Genomic DNA, 21,177 nt, shown 5'->3' on the forward strand with positions numbered 1-21,177 from the left:
TTTACCTGGGGACTCCACAGCTAAAAAACTCCTCCTGGGATAGCTTACAGATTTTCTCTGAAAGAGAGAGAAAGAGAAAGAATGATCATATTCCTATAATAAACAAACTACAAAACTCTCATTTGTAATCCTACCAAACTATATCAAAATGCCATCCTATATTTTGACTAATTAACATCTAATTGACCAGTAGACTTCCAATATTCCCCTGAGTTTCTTTAGCCATTCCATTGACTCTAATTACTATTTTATTAATGGGAATAAAATTATTGAGATAAATGTAACTAAAAGAAAAATGATCTTTCAAACAATAGCTCAGTAATATCATTAAAATTTTACACATATTTTAATAAAATTCTATACTTAATTTTTATCTTAATTTTAAACAGTAACTTCCTACCATGAAGCTCTAAGTGGGCTCTAAAATGCAATCACATCAGATTGCAAAGTTATGTTACTATAAGGTTAATGAAATAACATTGTGAACCCAGCAATGCCAGAGGTCAAAGAGTATTGTGTTGTATCCAAATTTGCATTAGCAGTGGTATTCACTGTATCCCCAAAACTGCAGAAGAACTACTGAAGACCAAGTAATGCATGGACACCAACTCAAACAAAATAAACTGGTGATTTTGAAAGCCAATCTGCACACATAGTTAAAGAAATGTAAGTTTCAAAAACAATGAGATTCTATTTTTCACCTGACAATGATAAATGGTGGCAAGAGTGTAGAAAAACATTCCCTTTCATACACTGTGGCCAACTTTGTAAATAGGTACAAACTTTTTGGAGAGTAATTTAGCAAGACCTAGCAAAATGCAATTATACTGGTAGCCACCGTCCCTGTCAGTCACTATTAGAAATGTATACCATAGCTATACTCCCAGTTCTGCAGAAAATATATGAACAAGGGTGCTGAATGCTGCTAAAGTCTTCAATTCTACCTAAATGATGATCAACCAGGAGACTCACATCATTGTATATCCACATGAAGCAAGCTTATATAATTGTTAACAAAAATAAGGTGGAACCATATTGTATGCTGTAAGGGCATAAAAGAAGTAAAAGCAATGAGTAACATAGTAAAAGCCCATGAGATTTTAAGAAAAGTTTAGAGACATAATAGATGACAGATAGGTGATAAGGATAGATAGATAGATAGATAGATAGATAGATAGATAGATAGATAGATAGATAGATAGATAGATAGATAATAGATGGATAAGTACATATAGAAAGATAGAAAGAAGGATAGGTAGAAAGACATGCTGATACATTCATGGAAAATTTCTGTAAGAGAATGCTAATCACTGTTGACAGTTGCCTTGGATGTAGCAAACAAGGGAAGATAGGAGACATGATTCTATCATTTATTCCTTTGTGATATTTTAATGTCTCTTTTAGTAACTTGCATATATTAGTTTTAGATAATTAGTTAAAATGCAATATAAGTGAATAGTATGAAAACACATGGAATAATTCTTCAAAACCCCATCTTCCTCTACTCTATCCCATCACCACCTTTAAATAATTCAGCTTTCTGAACATGTTGTTCCCAAGATTTACATAGCTTCTAACCAATTCACACTTAACCAGTTCATTTCACATCACTTCTGCCACCTCACTAAAATGTGCATCATGTTCCGTTACATCTTTTGAAAATAGTTTCTTCTGCCAAGTTTGCTCTTTCTCTCTTGAACGTCTATTCATTCTTCAAGACCTCTCTTGCTGCCTCTCTGAGGATTTTCAGGAGTTAGTGTTTCTTCTGGATTTTCTTATCCTTTTGCACCTAGGTCTTGCACAGTGGGGGTCATTTTGGATTGTAATTTCTTGTTCATACTTTGCCTGTCCTAATGCTACTCACAGGCCTGAATATTACCCTATTCTTATATGTGTCTGCTCCAACACCTGGCAAAATGTTCAGTCTACCTTGGTTATGCATTAGTAAAGTCCTAAAAATACAAAGTCCTGGAAATTCTGGGTTTCAGAAATCTATACTTTCAGAGATGCACACAGGTTATGGTTACGAACAATGAAACTTAAGAACTCTTAATTTAGTTAATACCTAAACTTTGAAAGACAGCAATGAATGTTCCAACTCCTCTACGTTATTTTAATCACAACATTTCTGGAGTATTTCACACTGTTATCTACTTACCAACTGCCTTTTTTTTCCCTTCTTTGAAAGTATAATTTATTGAGTGCCTACTAGGTGTCAAGTGTTCTGCTAAAAACCTTATAAAAAGGATATCTAGTCTTCACAATCCTATAAGGTGAGTATTTGTTATTGCTACTTTTAGATGGGGAAACTGAAAAATAAAGAGAGGTTCAGTGACTTGTCCAAGAGATAGCTTCTAGTTGATGGCTACAGTGGAATTAAGTCACCCTCTATCCATGTATGTTATTTTTACTCCATCCTGTTGCCTTTCTTGAATCTCTCTTTCCACCACTTCCTACAGCACCAGAGTAACCTGCTGCTCTCTGATTTCTTTGATGCTCTCCTAGATTCCAATCTGCATTACCTCACACTCATGCAAATAAAATCTAATAGCGTCCCTATCTTCAGCCTATCCTATCCTTATATGTCACTTCTTTCATTCAAACCTTCAGCAGCACATCCCTATGAAAGAAATTAGCATTAATCACTTGCCCCTGCATTTCCAGACCTCCACCATGTGGTACCACCTCTCTTTCCAGCCTTATTTCACACCTCTCTTCTAGAAGTATGTCCCAATGCCTTTTACTAATGTCGTTACTTCTGCTTGGGGAGCCCACCACCACAATTTTTACTTACGAAAAATGGACTCCTCTTTCCAGGTCCATTTGAAATCCTAAATGGCTCACAAATCACTTTCTGATTAACTGAATCTCAATCCCCATAACTGTTTATATTACCTTTCATGTCACTTCTTATATTTGTGACATTAATAATATCTATGCTACTGGATTGTAATGCTACTCATGGCAGAGAAGCCGTACCCTTCTTTGTACACACTACAGAACCTAGCACAGACTTATACAGTTTAGGTGTTCTTAATTACTTGCCTAAGGGAGTAATAATAACTAGGTTAGTTCTTTACCATTCTTCTCTTAAATAATTGGTCTCCCATCTGGTGTTCCTGACTCATAACTTTCTGATCCATTCTCTGCCTACTACAAAAGTAACCTTTCTAAAGACAAGTCTGATCATGCTGACCCAGGCTTAGGATTTGGAGGGCCTCCTATTGCCTATAGGAGCAGTACAAACTCTTTTGTGTGACATAAAAAACCCCTCTGTGTACTGGTTACCTGGTTAGTCTCAGCAGTCCTGCCTTAAGCCCTAGTCTTGCAACATATTGAGGAGCTGTCAGTTGCTGCTTTGCCAGGCTTCTTTCCCCATGTCTTCCATACCTTTGCTCTTGCTGCCCCTTCTGCCAGGAATACCTTTGCCCAACCACCTGCAACATCTGCTCATCTTTCACCTTTGTGCAAGGAAAGCCCTTACACAATAGACCTCAGCCTTCTCTGGATTCCCACTTGACCCTGAACAAACTTCCATCACAGTTCCTGTAATATTTTGCTGTGCTTAATGTTTTACACTCTTGACTTCAACTACTAAATGATAAGCATACAGAGAAAATACTCCTTTGCATTCCTGACGCTTTGCATAATGCCTGACGGAGAGGAAAATGTTGGTGAAAACTGTCTTGCAGAATGAGTGACTGAATGAATGCATGAATGCAAGCCAAAAATCAGTCTATTTTAGTTATCAATTAGGAGAGTAAAGACTCTATTTTATAGATTATTCATGTCAAATGTATGAAATACCACCACCAAGAAAGTCTATTTAAAATTTTAAGACCTTAACATTGCCACACCCCCTGACATCGAGAGGAGATAATTTGAATGAGAACATTTTCTAATTTACTGTCAATTATCAGTCTCAAATTTTTTAAATTATAAACTGCATCACATATTTCCCTGATTTGGTCAATGGAATATTCAGGAAATCATTCACTCACTTTGTATATTGGATTGTATCATTATGAAAGTAAATTTCCATGTGTGTTTTAATTCATTTATGTCTGCAGAGACAATAGAGAAATAATTTTTCAGTGAGAATCTCCAAGAAGTTGGCCTTTTCCTCTGGTTCCTCCTTGTCAAACAGTTACTGTTTTTCATTGCTGGTGGGGTCTCTACCAAGGCATAATTCCATTTTGTCCCTTCCATTTCTTCTTGACTCCTCAACTCTCTCCTGCATCTACAGTATGACCCAAGGGAGTTGTTGGGAAAAAAACATGCAAGCAGATTTGTTAAATAATACACTTATTCAGAAATAACTTTACCAACAAGTACTTTCCTGAGATTACTATACTTCTGCCTGCAAAAGAAAAACCTGTGGGTGTTATAGAAACTGTTTTCCTCATGCTGCGATATAAACACATATCTGTGTTTTGAGCTCTCTTCCTGATTGTTAAAATTTCCAGCACCAGAGGTTTACCTGTCTTTGGAAAAAGGAGCTTCAGATATGAGCAGTGAACCTTGTTTTACACTTATGTTCCATGGTCTATTTCTAAGATGTTAGAATAGGAAAATACCTAGAAGAACAAGGCTCAAATTCCACATACCAAAGTTGGAAGAAAGTCAGAAATGAAATAAAAGCCAAGATTAAGATTTGTAAAAAACAAACATACAAGCACTTTGAAAATGGTATAGAGAATAATTAAACAGATTGGAGAAACCAAGAACCTATAAAGGAAAATAGTAAAGTTTCCTGTAACAGAATTATAAAAATGCCTTCATCTATCATAATAAACATAGGATGAAAATTGACCCAATTATCTTTAAGATGATGGGGAAAAAAAATAATTGGAGGTAAGGAATAAAAACAAAAATAATCTGCTCCCCAACAAGAGGAATTATAAGTTCAGAATTAGGAATCCGTTCAAAAGAAGAATGCAGCCATGTCAGGTATGGAAGGGGTCATAGCAGCATGTGGTCTCTGAATGGCAATCACTAATATTCAATAGCATTTACTGCATAGTAGGCCTTGGCTAAGTGATTTACATGCATTACATCATTTACTCTTCACTACAACTTTTAAGGTAGTTGTTAATATTTTATACATTACAGGGATGAAGAACCCAAGTGATCCAATTACCTATTACCACAAGAATGCTGCACAGTAAACATCTCGACAATCTCAGTGGCATATAACAATAATTATGCTGTTATATGTGCAAGGGTGAACTGATGTGGTTGGGCCCTGCACACCTCAGCTAGACCTACTCAGGCATATATGACCAAATGCAGTTAAGCTAGCCCCTCTGGGGATAAGGCTAGCCAACTACCATTCTAGACAGCTTTGGCTAGATATGGAACAACTCAAATCTTGTCCACATGCCCTATTCTTCAGCAGGGAAGCTCAGGCATGTTCTTCTTATGGCAAAGGCAGAGGACAAGATTGCAAGTGGAAAGGTACAAGTGTTTTTAAGTTTCTGCTTGCATTTCTCTGGCCAAAGCAAGCTACATGATCCAGCCCAGAGTCAGAGTAGGTAGGCATGATAAAGTTACCTTTCCACGAATGTAAACAGAGGGTGGAGTGAAGAATGGGCCCTTAGTGCAATCAATACGCCACACTGTAAATTAGATCGATTAGGTAAATTGCAAAAGGTCACCAACCACTAAGAGCCTGAGCCAGGATTCTGTCTGACTCCAACACCTCCCTTTCAGCCTCTAAAGTAAACAAGAGAGTCTGAAGTGTATTCAGTAATGAAAGCCTGAAAGCCAGTTGGAAAACAATGTGTCAAAGAAGGTATGGAAACACTGGGATTTTAAAGAGCTTGAGTAGAAATTCCAATTAGAAAAGCAAAAGAAATCAAAACCAAATGTAAGATTGGAGGATGTTATGGGTTAGAATTGTGTCTCCTGCCCATCCTCATCCCCTAAAAGAAAATATGTCCAAGTCCTAATCTGCAGTCCTGTAACTGTGACCCTATTTGGAAATAGGATCTTTGAAGATATGGTTAGTAAAATGGGCCAAATTGGATTAGAATAAGCCCTAATACCCTAATCCAATGTGACTGGTGCTTTCATAAGAAGAGGAGAATTGGACACAAAGAAACTGACAAAGAGAGGTGAATGCCACATAAAGATGGAGACAAGGAATTTAAAGCCATATGGAGATGGAGATTGGAGTGATGCCACCACAAGCCATGGAATGATGGAGCTGCAGGCCAAGAATCATCAAGGATTGCTGACAGATCACCCAAAACTAGAATAGGCAAAGGAGGATTCCCCACTACAGATTTGAGACAGCGCGTGGCATGGCTGACCCCCCTCGATTTCAAATTTCTAGCTCCCAGGACTGTGAGGGAGTGAATTTCTGTTGATGTATGCCACCAAGCTTGTAGCACTTTATTATGGCAGCCCTAGGAAACCAAGGCCTAGGCATGAAGCCTCTGTGACAGCAAATGTTCTAATGCACATGCATCTACATTTGTACAATGCACAAAAGTGATCAGGCTAGGAGAGCACAGCATTTCATGAAAGACAGAAAAGGAGAAATGAGACAAGGGTACAGGAAGAAAATAATGGTTTATACTATTTACATTTCAAATGTCATTAATTTGTTGTTCATGAATTTTATTTCGTATTGGGTAGAAGTCTTTAAAGAATGTATTATATAAATGGATATAATACAAAAAGCTATACATATGGACCTTCCTGAGAGCTACTAATGAAAATGCACCTTACAGATTATAAAGCCCCTTAGGAATTTGGAGAATTATTAATAATAACAGAGTCTGTCACCTTTCTTGAATGAACGAGACAGACTGGTTGACCTTCTGAGCCACCTTCTATTTCTAGGATTTTACATGTCTGAAGGAAACAAGATAGCTAAAGTAAACGCATACATTTGGCAGCAGTTTTCTTAAAAGTAATCCTTGTTGTCTATTAGAGTGGGGTCAGGACTGAATAAAATTAAAAGCAAACAAAGAAACATCTTTGTGCTGTTTCATCTAAAATAGATCCTTTATGAAGGAACCTATGTGAGATTATTGCCACCCACATTCAGATTCTAAATAAAGTAAAGTGGACAGGTAACATTTTTTCATAAGTGATGAGTGACTCCGAATTTAATTTTATCCTGTGGCTAACGTCTAACTTGGTGTCTCATCTGACAGAACCATTTTCATTACAGGACTAATCTGAATGTCACAATGACTTTCAGGAGTATTAGTGTCACTTTCACTTGTCACTTTCACCTACTGGCCCTGCTGTTTTGACTTTTTGCCTTTAAAGTCTCTGATGTTTCATTATCGGGTAAATTAGAGGCCATACAGAAAGCTTAGATTCTTTCTTCTTAGAGGTGACTGCTCAGGCTGGACCCAGATATTGCCTGTTAATAGGATAAGGGTCTGAAAAAACTATGCTTTTCAGCAGGGAATTTCCTTCTCTTGTTACCATGGCAGTCGGTTTCAATGAATTTGTCCACATTTATCTCCGCTTGTCGTATTATCATTAGTAATCTTACTAGTAAAAACAATAAACTATGTTTTGAGTACAGAATTTGGCAATTTACTTACATTATCTTTTATAATCTTCAAAACAACCTTTCCAGAAGCAATTGTTATGAGTATTTTTCAAGCACTGAAACTAGGCTTAAAGAGGTTAAGTTGCAAAATAAGCCAGAAACAAAAGAACAATTTCGTATGGTCTCTTTTAGAAAATAGTTATAAGAAAATTGGGGCCTAGATTGTAAGCTCTTATAGAGTCACATTTAGTTCAGAGCTATAAATGTTATTTCTAGATTTTGAGATGCTGTATAAACTGAATTTCCCTAGAACTTTGGGTACCTGTGTGACACCCAAGACTCAGAACTGGAATTCTGCAGCTCTGAAAATCAGCATTGCTAAATACAACAACTATTAAAGAAACTGACAAAGAGATCAGGCTTCATTTAGAGAGATGAATGAAGTTGATCTGCACAGGACTAAAGTAATTCAGAATACAGGGTAAAGGATGATATTGTCTGTGTTTTAGAACTTCAGTTAGCATGAGACCAAAAGGAAGACAGGTTTATTTTGTTCAAAACCTAAATTTTCTGTAGCACATAATCTAACTCAATCTGTCTGGACAGCTCATTTAATCAACCTAATCACACTGAGCCCAGAATGAGAACATAGTCTTGCAATTCTTTATAGCTTAATGTACTATCCTGATACATTCCAGAGTACATTGAGCAGATAATTAAGGTATGTTGGCAAAGTCCCTTAAGGGACTGGATTAAAAATATTCAACTGTTAAAATTTTCCACCAGGAAAACCCCTGATATTCACACATTAGGAATTACCAGGTCAATAGGGCAAGCCCTTGACCTTGAGTCTTGCTCTTATGAAACTTATTTCTGTAGCAGAGAAGCTAAATCTAGCTATAGTTGTTCCTAAGGGTTACTTCCAGAAAACCTCTTTTATTGCTCAGATGTGACCACTCCCTCACTAAGCCCAACCCTGCATGAAAGCTCATTGCCCTCCCCCCTACGTGGGACATGACATCCAGGGGTATAAGTCTCCCTGGCAACGTGGGACATAACTCCAAGGGATGAGCCTAGCCCTCGCACTGTGGGATTGACAATGCCTTCATGACCAAAAAGGGGAAAAGAAACGTAACAAAATAAGGTATCAGGGGCTAAGAGTGTTCAAATATAGTCAAGAAGCTATTCTGGAGGCCACTCGTAAGCAAGCTTCAGCTAGATAGTGCTAATTTCCATGGCTTGCCAAACACCAACCAATATTATTCCTGTTAACCCAAAAGGACACCTTGGGCTCTATCTGAGATTCTACAAAAATTTCACACACTAAGATTACTTTTCTGAAACCTGCAACCCCCAGATGGGTTTCTAAGCCAGATAAGTTACGAAACCCAGAGGGGCCAGCCTCTCCAAGAATATCAACTAGTTCCATCCTCCTAAGCCATGTTGTCGACACCTCTTTCCAACATGAAAAAGTTAAAACGGGCATTGTCCAAATACCCCTAAAGATTGGGAGAAGGATCAAAGAAGGAAGAGTTAGAGAAGATAGGATTAACAAATGAGTACGAATGCTGAATCATTATACTGATATTTCTTTTAGTCTCCAGTATCTTGGAGCAGCTAGAAGGAAAAACCTGAAATTGTGAAACTATATCCCATACCAAACTTTGAAATCCATTTTATAACTATTTGTTACAATGTACTTTGAGATTTAGTGCTTTTTTTGTATATATGTTATATTTCACAATAAAAAAAAATGTTTCCCAAAAAATAAAGAGATTAAGTAATTTGTTCAAGATCCCAAACCTAGGTCTTGGCAGAGTTTTGCTTCAATTTTATGCATCAGGCATCAAAACTACAGTTCTTACCCTATGCTAAAATGTTCCTCTTCTTTTTTTTTGATTTTGTTGCTATAATTAAGCTTGGAAGATAGAGTCAAGTGCAACAAAGGTTCAAATCTGTGGGTTTCCATGGTTTTACATTCACCCTCATGACCTCTAAAGAAGTCATACAAACATCTTGGTGTAGTAGGAATCAGTATACCTGGGACTCAGCTCTGGCTGTGTTCTTTAACTGATAGTGTCATCTTAAGCAGGTCACTTGTCCTTGCTCCACTGTTTCCTCATCTCTAAGAATGAGGTTACTAAAACCTATACCACTCACTTCTCAGGGTATTTCGTGAGGACCAATGAAGATACAGTAGGTGAAAGGACTTTGTGAAGTATAAAGTAATACACACAGGTTACTGTAAGTTCTGCCTTATTAATCTTCTCCTTGGGCCCTGGAACAGCTGTGTCATGTTCTGTTTCCAAAGAGGATGCACAGCCAGGCAGTCGGGCTAATATTATTCCACCTTTAACTAGATTACCCTCCTGCTGACCCTCTGCTCTTTTCCCATGCATGTTGATGATTTATCTTTTAAAAGCAAAACAGTGTGTTCTGACCACTTCCCTCCTTCAACTGCACTTGTCACTCTGTGCTTGACTGTTTTGTTTTTTCTAGAGAAAGCAAGGAATGGGAACCAAATGCAAACATCACCCCCAATTAACACATTCTTACATCTCTTGCAATGATTTTTTCTCTCTCTCCCAGCACTCAAGAGCCCAGCTTTCCTTCTCTAAGTTTTTCCAAGCCCTGTGCAAACATTCAACTATTCAGTACAGAGATTCTGAACTTAGGAGCAAGCTGTGACTGTCCAAGTGACTGAGCTTTTTAAAAAATCAGGAGTGAAATTCCAAATATCCCACTGAGGCACACAGGAAAATCCTTTTACCCTAAAGCTGCGTTGCTTAGAAACTGCCTTAGACCTAATCCAAACTGGGATACCTCTTCCCCAAATGAGGGAAGTGGAAATACAGGGACCAATAATCCTAGTTTGCCTGGAACTGTCCCAATTTTAGCACTGAAAATCTCTCTTCCAGGGAAACCCCTCAGTCCTGAGCAAACGCAATGGTGAATTGCCCTAGAAGCTGAACGATCTGCTCCCTGCATTTGCACTAGCCTTTGTCTCTCTGCTTTTCACTGGATGCAGTGAACAGCACAGCAAAATTACTTGCATGAAGCCCTTTTGGAAAAGCATTTTAGAAAATCCCAACACATTTATTTAAGCTGTCGCACAAAACGCTGTTCCCCAGTAAACTGTGGCTAAGATAAAACAGTTCACACCTAGGGAAGACAAGCCCAGCACTGCTGCCTGTCGCCTCCAAATCCACTCTGGGTTCTCACTTCATATTTTGTATTCAAACCTCTTGATAAATTATCAGCTGGTTTTCATGTTTGTAGCTCTCCCAGAACAATAAAGCAAAAATGTTAGTCATCCATAAAGTACAGCTGCAAGAAGTGTGTGGGAGTGATAATTGGATGACACCCAGGGAAGGGTAAAAAAAAAAATAAAACAGCCCTTCATGAAGGATGCAGTGTCTTGTGGGAAGACAAGCCGGCGGCCCACAGAGGCCTGAGCCCAACATGTTGGCTGGCGCGGGTCCCCGGCCGGCTGCACGCTCCGCTTCCGTTTCAGCAGCTCGGCATTCCCTTCTCCGGTGCAAGCCTGGGTGCCAGCGAAGGCAGGCTCCAGCTGGCTCGTGGGCTCACGGCATCCAGACCACACCCATACCGGCCAGTTCAATGGTTCCTACTCAGTTTGGCAGCTGGAGGTAGCCTCAGGGGGAACTGAATTTCTGTTTCCAAGTGGGCCACCGAGAGAGAAAAGGCCAGTCGCCTTTAACCCGGCGAGAAGGCCCCATTGACAGTAATGCTTTGATTCAGGGAAGGCTTGGTGCTCACCACAACAGACAGCTGTCAAGACGGCGCCTCGGGCAGAAAGGCTGAGGGGGACATGGATCTCCATGAAAGAAACACGATGAATGTTTGATCCTGCTCCCCCATCTTTCCCACTCTCAGATTTCCCTGAGACAATGGCAGAACTTTGAGGAGCCAGCAGACAAAAGAAGTGTTTATTCACACTAATCTTAGCATGATGAGGTCCTCTGTTTCATCATTTCCCCAGGAAAACCTCAAAGGTTTAAACATCATCTCACTAGTTTCTAAGCTTTTTTTTAAAAGGCAGGATCAGAGAGCATCAATATAAAGTTCAAAACTTAAAGATAACAGATGATGTGAGAATAAGTTGTGTGTGTGTGTGTGTGTGTGTGTGTGTGTGTGCGCGCGTGTGTGTGTGTATGTGTATAGTATGGGTTGTCCTTTAGAAAAATTGGTGGAAGATGTTAAAGGCCAGTCTCTGTGGGTGAACAGTTACATCACCCTAACTCTGAGTTGAAATGCAAGGCAAAATCTGGAAATTAGTACATGACTATACTAAGGACAATTTAAACAAGGGTCAAAGGAATTTGGGGAAGGAGGGAGTTCTTAATGTTAATAGAAGAAAAAGAAAATGTTTTTTTTTAATTTGGGCTCATTCTGCTAATTGAGCCTTTCTAAAGAAGAAACTGTGGGTTCACAGCAGGGAGAGGAGGAGGGACACCCATGCCCTCACTGAGTCTCATTGAGTCAAGGGCTTTAAAACATGGGCAGCCAGATCCAGGCGTCTTGAAGCAGAGCACTGAAAACAGCTGCAACAAGCGCTGCTCAGAGGGCGTCCCTGAGAGCCCTAAGGCATGAGGCTTGCTGCAGGAGTGTAAAAGCTGCCCGGGACTCTATAACGGTAACTATACCTCCCTGTCTGAAGGTATAGTTTTGTTTCTAGGCCGGAGTTTCTCAACATCAGCACTATTGGCATTTGAGGTCCCTTAGTTCTTTGTTGTGGGTGACAGCTCTGTGTACTGGAGAATGTTTTACTGCATCCCCACCCTCTAGTCACTAGATGCTAGAGACACTCCCCACCCAGTTGTTACAAACACAATGGTCTCCAGGTATTGCCAAAAGCCCCTCAGAGGGCAAAATCACCCCACCCTAGAGAACCACTCCTCTAGGGTACGAGATAAAAAATTTGGGATATTTGTGTCAATTCACAAACATCTCTGCATTATCAATAATTAGTGTAGAGAGTCCAAATAGTAAATTTATATTTTTTTACTGAGATGCTATTTTAACAATTTGAAGGTAAAGAACAGATTTATATTCATGTAATTCTATAGTGGGCAGGACAACTAAATCTTTGTAAGCAATCTTCAAAATTAATAGGCAGCGAATGATGAATTCCATCTGCCTTGTAATCTCTCATGGAGTGACAATGACTTTTCTCCTGTGACTTGGAATTAAAAATAAAGTAATAGTAAAACCAAAGATGAAATTAGTCACAGAAGTCTCAATCAACTTGTTCAAGTTGGGCACTGCTCAAAAAAAGGTCTCTACTGAAATTTCTGGAAACACTCAACAACACTTTTCATTTTTGTATCTCATTGAACAGATTTTTTTTTTTTTTACTTCCTGAACACATAAAAATAGCTTTAAACTTGATGTGGATGATGGTAATGTGACAAACATAGCTTATCCTAAATTATAGATCTTTTTTCCTTTTTCAGTACTATTAATAGATTTTTATATATACCCTCCTAATATATCTTAAAAAAAAAAAAAAAAAAAAAAAACATGTCCTGTGCTCTTCCAACCATCTGGTGTGAAGTGACACATGGATGGCAAACTGCTATTTTTAAACACTGAATGCATTATCTATAACCAAGCATGATTATCTCCTGCATTGTTAATTTCCTGCTGTGCCTCTATAATTCCAGTATTTTCTTGGTAATGCACAACTGCATAGTATCTAACAAGCAGTCACATACATAAAAATGAAAAAGAGAGAGGATTCTTTAATGATATTTGACACACACCCCCCGCCCCCCAAATTCTGGTACCTGAATTGAGAGACAAGACTCAGAAAGGCTAATAATAATTGTCTGTATCTGGAACACACATATTCATTTAGTTGTTTCAAGCAATGCAAAGAAAAGCATCCAACTTGGAACTTGACCCATTAAACATCATGGCAGGATGTGGGAATTTCGCCTCCATGTTCCCCTTTGCCCATTTAAAGAAAACACATTTTTATTGGGCTCCTAATTGAACTGCATCATCTGCCTGCTTTACAGTGTGGTCAGCTAAGACCCAATGGTGAATTTGTTTCTTTTAAAGTGCATCGGACCATGGAGTTGCTGGTCTAATAAAATGTTGATTTTGGAAATCAAGCTTTGAGGGGCCTGTGTAGACATAGGCAGAAGCAGCATTCTCGGTAATTTTCTGAAAGAAGATGGTCGTGTTTTTCCTAAAAAAAAAAAAAACTCACCTGAATGTTAATTCGAGGCTTGTTCCCAGCCATAGATGAGTGGTGACAACTTCTATCCTCTTTCTAATGTTTAAAGAGAAATGGATCTAACTGGCGAGAGAAGGAGCAGCCAAGATGTTGAAGGATTTTTTTCATCCTTCATCTTAATCCTCTCTGTGTGGCCTCTTTCATCTGCTTTAAGTCCAAATGAAAGTGATGTATGGTTCCTTATGCTCCGACTCAAACCAAATTCATACTGTGCGTCAGCTTACTAGTCCAAACTTTCCCTAGTTAGAGGTTAATATTACATGCTAAACAATAAGTAAAAGTTATATCCTTCATCACATCACAAACTAACAATTCTATTTGCTTTGAGTCACTGGACTGCTAGAATCTATGGAAAAGCTCAACTCTAAAGTAAGCTCGCTATCTATTGGTATGTGGTTCTTTCATTAATTTTGTTTTATAGGAAAATTTGGTTAAAACAGATGCTGAATTTAGGTCTATTGACTAGAAATAATTGATCTTACTGTATATTTGCTTGTAGAAGTCAGTAAATTTTGGTCCAACATACTCTCAGAGAAGTTGAATTCTAACAAACTGCTTTGTCACTATACTTTCCATTTAATTTAAGTGCAAACATATTGCCTTATACTCACCCCTCCCCCCAAAAAACAGGTTTTTGCTCACTCTGGTTGAAGGTTGACATTTTTCTCCTTAAAGAGCAAATAAATATGTGTTTGTTATTTCATCATAGCCTGAGGATAGAAGGTAAACAGACTAGAATTTTTTACTTTACATAGTTAATTTCATTTCTCTCTCACAAAAACCTTCCAGAGTAGATTATCATCCACATTTACCAGTACAAAAACTGAGACTTGGCTAAGAATGAAGCAAAAATGGAATAGGAGAGATATGAAAATATATCTGATTATCAAATCCATGATCTTTCCACATTTTAATATGAAATAAAATTTATTAAGATATTTGAATGATAATCTCTGGATAACACATACCCAGAGCCCATTGTTCTCCTAGTTCTTAGCCAGAGAACAGTTCATTGCAATATCGCTATTACCTAAAATAGATTACAATATGAAATATCTGGAAATGATGGGACACAATGGTAGTTGGAGAGAGACATACAGCATGGACCATCTAATTATTCAAAATGTCTTTCTATAATGCAAATGAGTAAGATCAATTTCTAGTCAATAGACCTAAATTTGGCATACTTGTTTCAACAAAATTTCCCTATAAAACAAAATAAACAAAAGAACTATGTACTAATAGACAATGAGCTCACTTTAGAGTTGGAGCTTTTCCACACATTCTAGTGAATTTTAGTTGAGCACAAGCACATTTAAGTGAGTCAATAAATTCCAAAAGGTACTGACTAAGTAAAATCACCACCATACCCATTCAATCTTGGCTTCTCTTTCTCTCATTCAAATATTTATAATAAACCATTACTTTCAATCTAGTCTCTTATTAAATTCTCAATTTCACAAGGTAGTGTAAAATGCCAATGCAGAAAACTTCTCTGTTTAGTTCATTGCTATCTCTGCACCACCAAGACCAGTTCCTGGCATTTAAGACTTACTTAGTAAATGCTTATTAAATGAATGAACTAACAATGTATTAATATGTGAATAAATGTGTGTCATGCCATGGAAATCCAAGATGTTTTACATTAGGACTTTTGTACATGTTTCAAAAAATTTTAATAATTTGAGAATATAAGAGAAGGGTACTTAAGATTTATCTTGGGCTAGAGGAGAAACTAAAACATATTAGACATTAAGTAAACACTTATTAAATAAACAGAAGTATAATGGAAATATGTGGAAAGAATTATTCATATAACATAAGTTATCTCAAGAGGATTGCACCATAGATCTAAACCAAGCTTTCAAATGAATAGTTGGCTATCGTAAAAAGAAAAGATAAGAAAAACTTTGTGGTTCTTCCAATTTTCCCACTGTCGCTTAGCCATCACCTACTGTGTAAATATGTAATTGGCTTGAGAGATGTGAAAGGGGGGGTTCTAATTATAGAGAAATTAATGATGCAAAAAATAATTACTCCAGAGCCTTTTGCATTGTGTGGTTTCCATTTCATGGTTTTATTAAAGAGAATGTGACATTCATCACAGTTAAATCCAAATTCCTTTCAGGATGATGGAAATGCAATACGACTTAACATGAAAGAATTAGTTGGGCAAGTCCATTTGCAGTACTCCTACCAACCGACCTCTCCTTTCACATCCCTGACACGAGTTCTTGCTTTTCAGGCATTTCACTGTACTGCTGGATTTCTGTTTTCTGATGTTCTTTACCTCCTCTCCACACCTTGTTTCTTCCCAAAAATCACCAAGCCAGTCTTCTCTATTTATCAATCCTATTTTATATTTTCCATGTCTTTTACCAGCATCTTACTAAGGGGGCAGATACTAAGCCCCCATGCCCCAGACAAACTGCTAAAGTTATATTCTTTTCCTAAAAGTGTTAAATGATAATGCCGCCATTAATTCTGAAACCATCTTCTATTTTTCCCACTTCCTCTTTCTCTTTTAATTGTCCTGTCTCTAAGCTCAAATGTCCCAACTTGTCACATAAGCATGTATTTTCCCAAGATTGCTTCATTGTGTGGGAGATCAATGTGGAAAGAACAATGAACCTTCCCTTCATTTCTGTACTCCCACTCAAGACTGTGCAAGAAGAAGTAGGATTTATCAGGAGCTTCTTGACAAAGGAGGACCTGGCTTAGCAACTGGCAAGAATGCTCAATTGCCTTCTCTGAGGACCTTTATAATCCAAAAAGCGATTAACCCTACATGTCTGGAATGATTTAGGTGAACTCATAGTAGAGCATCAAAAGACTCTGGAAGTTATCTTTATCCTCATGTCTTTCCAAAGCAGAATCACATAACTTGAAGTATCCTCACTACACAGCATTACATAGCATTACACAATACTCCTGTTAATGCAAACCCCATTATACTCTTAAATTAAGCCTGACCATCCATGAGTTTCCCATTTCTTCCCAGAACCTTTCACAGCCACCACAGAATCACCAATACACCAATTACTCTTGCCTAAATATCATCCTGATTGCTGCAGTTTAATTCTAAATAACACAGTGAAATGACTTCCTGATTCAGCAAAATATATAAAAACAAATACAACTTATCATAAATGTTCTTAAATTAGAAATGTCTTTATTATTTAAAATTATGTGTTCAAAATCCTGAAATCATAATTAATTCCAAAGGTCAGCATGCTCATGGTACTTAATAATGGCCAAGGTGCTGAAGCAAACTGTTTAAGAGGAGCTTAACATAAGCTTTGGAAGGTCTTAATGTTTGATAATGTATTCGACTTCTGCTGATTGCAACAAAATGCAGCTGCCTATGTTGCAAATGCTATCGAAGGTCAGGTTACCACACTAAATCCGGTACCCAGGAGTACATTAGGGATAAATACAGGCTGTCCTGATGGAAACGTGTGAACAACCAAAGGCATAGGAATTTAAGGGGAGTAGGCTACTGTGGAAATGAAAATTCACATTATAATAAGGCACAGAACAGTTATGAAAAATGCATTTCAAGCTAAGAAGATACTTTTGGTGGTTTGAAGCTGATTGTTCCCCAGAAATATATGTTCTTAAGTTAATTCCATTCCTGTGGGTTTGAACCCATCTAAATAGGACCTTTTCAATGAGGCTATTCAATCAGGATGGGTCTTAATTCTATTAGTGGAGTCCTTTATAAGCAGGACAAAATTCAGAAAGACAGAGATAGCCATAGAAGGAGCAGCCAAAGATGAAATCAATGGAATCTGGAAGAGGAGAGACCAGGAGATGACGCCATGTGCCTTGCCAGGTGACAAGGATTACCAGCAGCCAATTTCAGAGTGCTAGTATTGGAGGAAAAACCATCAGTTTGATGATGTCTTGATTGGATTTTCTATTAACCCCAAAAACCACAAGCTAATAAATTCCCATTTCAGTCCATTTCACAGAATTTGCTTGAGTAGCCTAGAAAATGAAAGGAATACCCTCAGAGGTCTTGTAACCCAGCTTGTTTGTTTTTTACAGGCAAAACAAACAAATGGAGGCAGTGACATGCTTCCCTGTGCCCACCCTCTCTGTCCACATGTTATATAATTAGTTTCATGGCAGAACTAGTAGCGGAGGATCCTAAACCACAGCTCATTCTACAGCTCTGTGCTCTTATAAGTGAGAAAGTTCTGCTTCACAGGGAGAACAAGACTTCCATGGCTTTCTTAAAATACAAAATTCATAATATGGAATCAAGCATTTATATATCACTTTAAAAAGTTCCACTATCTCTGAGCATACACCTAGATCACATCAGAAGAAGCCATCTCACATTCTTAAATGGCTAAGTACTGTATGATTTCACTTATATGATAGCCTGGAAAAGGCAAAACCACAGGGAGAGGAAACAGCTGTTTGTCAATGGCTGAGGTGGAGTGCTGGAGGAGGGGCTACGACACAGGGGCATTAGGGAGATTTTTAGGTGATGGAAATGTTCTGTATCTTAATTGCATGCTATACTACTGTATATTTGCCAAATTCTGATACCTGTACACATAAAAGCATAGTTTTACTGTACGTTCATTTAACCTCATTAATCTTGACTAGGAAAAAATAAGGAAACAAAGAGAGGATTTTCAAGAGGAAGATATTCAGATCAGAACATCAACTTCTTGCTTTGCTTTGAATGAGAAGACTTGGACAATTTTTCCTTCCCTTTTCCCACCACTCTCTTTAGTTTTACCTTTAGTTGCTTCTAACTAAACTTAGAAAATGGCTTTGAAATAATGGACCAGGGGAATCAAATCTAAACATAATTTCCCAAGCACATTCCATGTGCAGAGGGATCTAATTTATAACCCAAAATGAAGATGGCTAAAATAAGAAGTACTTTTCAAATACTTGGAACCTGGGCATTTAAATATTTCAGGATGACAGTAGAATCTACAAAATTACATTTTATAGTGTCTGGTATTTTAGAGTGATTGTGGCAATAAAAATTTAGCTGGCTCTTTCAACCATAAAGAAGAAGCGAGTTCCATGTCAGGTTAACTCACAGCTAAAGGATTAGAACCATAGTCTTCAAGACTAGAGGTACTGAGTGAAAAGGCACACAGCTCACTAGGAAGTCAGTGTTATAAATGAGGCACAACACTTGCTCTGTTTCAGGAAATTAGCAATAGAGATAGAAAGAAAGTACTTCCCAGTTATTTTGACGTGATAATCTGAGTGTATGCTTGGAGATAATGAGATTTTCAGATGTGAAATATAAGCATTTAATTGCATTATAAATATTGGGAACTCTGGGAGCCACAATTATCAAAAGAAGGAGATCTTGGAAAGAAGATTAAAGTAGCCAGAGCAATAGGGAGACTGTTTTATCATTTAAATAAAGTAAAATTAACATTTCAAGAAGAATGGAAGAGAGAGATGGTCGAGAGAAGAAGAGAGAGGAGCAGAAGAGGAATAGGGGAGAAATGGAGCGGGGAGAATAATCAATAGTGCCATTCTGGCCAGCCCAGAAAAAAGGAGAATATATGGCAGTTTTAAGAATGACTTGAAAATGAGAAAGCAGGACTGACAATGTAAGCAACTCTTTCAACTGTTGTTTCTCTCTTTTCTCTTTAAACCCACAATATTTTCCCTGTGGTTATTTATTATAGTTATTAGGAACTCTCAACTGAATTATAGAGGGTTGTTTAATTTCAAAACCTGTACATTGACATATACTGTGATCTCTGTGATATGGGAGGCTGGATGACTTATCAGTTCAATTGGACTATAAAGTCCTTGATGGCAAGATTTATTTTTAATTATTCTTCATATCCATAGTACATAGCACAGAGCTGGCAATGAGTGGGGCTTACCAATATCTGTCAATGTGTGAATGAATCAATGAATAAATGACTTAATTTATTAAAGATTCAGATAGAAATTCTACTTTAAAAAGCAAACCTGTGAGAATGCTGATGGACTGAGGACTTGGGGCCCTCTACATGATGCCCAATGAATGCAGGTGCACTTAAATTAAATGGAAAGTATAGTGACAAAGCAGTTTATTAGAATTCAACTTCTCTGAGAGTATGGTGGACCAAAATTTACTGACTTCTACAAGCAAATATACAGTAAGGTCAATTATTTCTAGTCAATAGACCTAAATTCAGCATCTGTTTTAACCAAATTTCCCTATAAAACAAAATTAATGAAAGAACCACATACCAATAGATAGCAAGCTTACTTTAGAGTTGAGCTTTTCTCTGTGTGGCCTCTTTCATCTGCTTTAAGTCCAAATGAAAGTGATGTATAGGTCCTTATGCTCCGACTCAAACCAAATTCATACTGTGAGTCAGTTTACTAGTCCAAACTTTCCCTAGTTAGAGGTTAATATTACATGCTAAACAATAAATAAAAGCTATAGTCTTCATTACATCACAAACTAACAATTCTATTTGCTTTGAGTCACTGGACTGCTAGAATCTACGGAAAAGCTCAACAACAATGACATGGTCACCTTTAGAAAATGCTCATAAGAAAACAGGGGCCTAGATTTTAAGCTTTCAGAGCAGACACATTAAGCTTGGAGTGGTGATTATTGTTTCTGGATTTTGAGAGGCTGTTATATATGTATGTTTTATATATATATATATATATATATATATATATATAACTGATATTTAGAGATAAGAACAGGGCCGAACACGTTGGAGTTAAAGTAATTCAGAACATAGGGGTAAGGAAGACAGTATCTATATTTTAGAACCACACATACTCTTTGAGACCAATGGAAGAAAGGTTGATTTGATCTGGAACTGAAATTTTCCGTAGTGCATAACCTAATTCAACCTATCTGTATAAATCATTTGAACAACTGAAACACAGAGAGCACAGAATGAGAAAGAGGTTCTTTAATCCTGTATGGATTATTGTAATGCCTAGAAGCATCCTAGAGTATATTAAGCAGATAATCAAAAAGTATTGGCAAAGTCCCTGAGGGAGGGGAGAAAGACTATGAAACTACTAAGCCTTACCATCAGGGAATCCCCTGATACTGTGTCAAACTTTAGGGATACCCAAATCAATAGGCCATGCCCTCAATCATGAGGCTTATTCTTGTAAAGCTTATATAGGTAGCAGAGAAGTTTAGACTACCTATAGGCATGCCTAAGAGTTACTTCTGGAGGACCTCTGCTGTTGCTCAGATGTGGCCTCAGTCTCTCTAAGCCCCACTCTGCAAATGAAATCACTGCCTTCCTCCCTACATGAGACATGACATCCTGAGGTGAAAGTCTTCCTGGCGATGTGGGAGAGGACTCCCAGGAATGAATCCAGATGTAGCACCATGGGATCAACAATAATATCCTGACCAAATGGGGAAAAAGAAGTG

At 37.8% G+C, this 21,177-nt stretch overlaps 1 protein-coding gene across 23 annotated transcripts in view; it reads right to left on the bottom strand.

Moving 5' to 3' along the window:
* The window catches only part of LOC143681536 (uncharacterized), a 499,706-nt gene that overhangs the window by 54,830 nt on the left and 423,699 nt on the right, over window positions 1–21,177 (bottom strand). For 22 of the 23 annotated variants that reach the window (XR_013174696.1, XR_013174694.1, XR_013174695.1 and 19 more), the window contains one exon: window positions 6–57. The exons of the other annotated variant lie outside the window; for it this stretch is intronic. Coding sequence is in view for 1 of the 22 variants with exons in the window: in XM_077158643.1 (XP_077014758.1) it covers window positions 6–57 (52 nt within the window). In the remaining 21 variants the exon portion in view is untranslated. The remainder of the gene's footprint in view (window positions 1–5; window positions 58–21,177) is intronic. 23 annotated transcript variants of the gene reach the window in all.

Source organism: Tamandua tetradactyla, chromosome 4 (assembly GCF_023851605.1).
Source record: "Tamandua tetradactyla isolate mTamTet1 chromosome 4, mTamTet1.pri, whole genome shotgun sequence".
Taxonomy (NCBI): domain Eukaryota; kingdom Metazoa; phylum Chordata; class Mammalia; order Pilosa; family Myrmecophagidae; genus Tamandua; species Tamandua tetradactyla.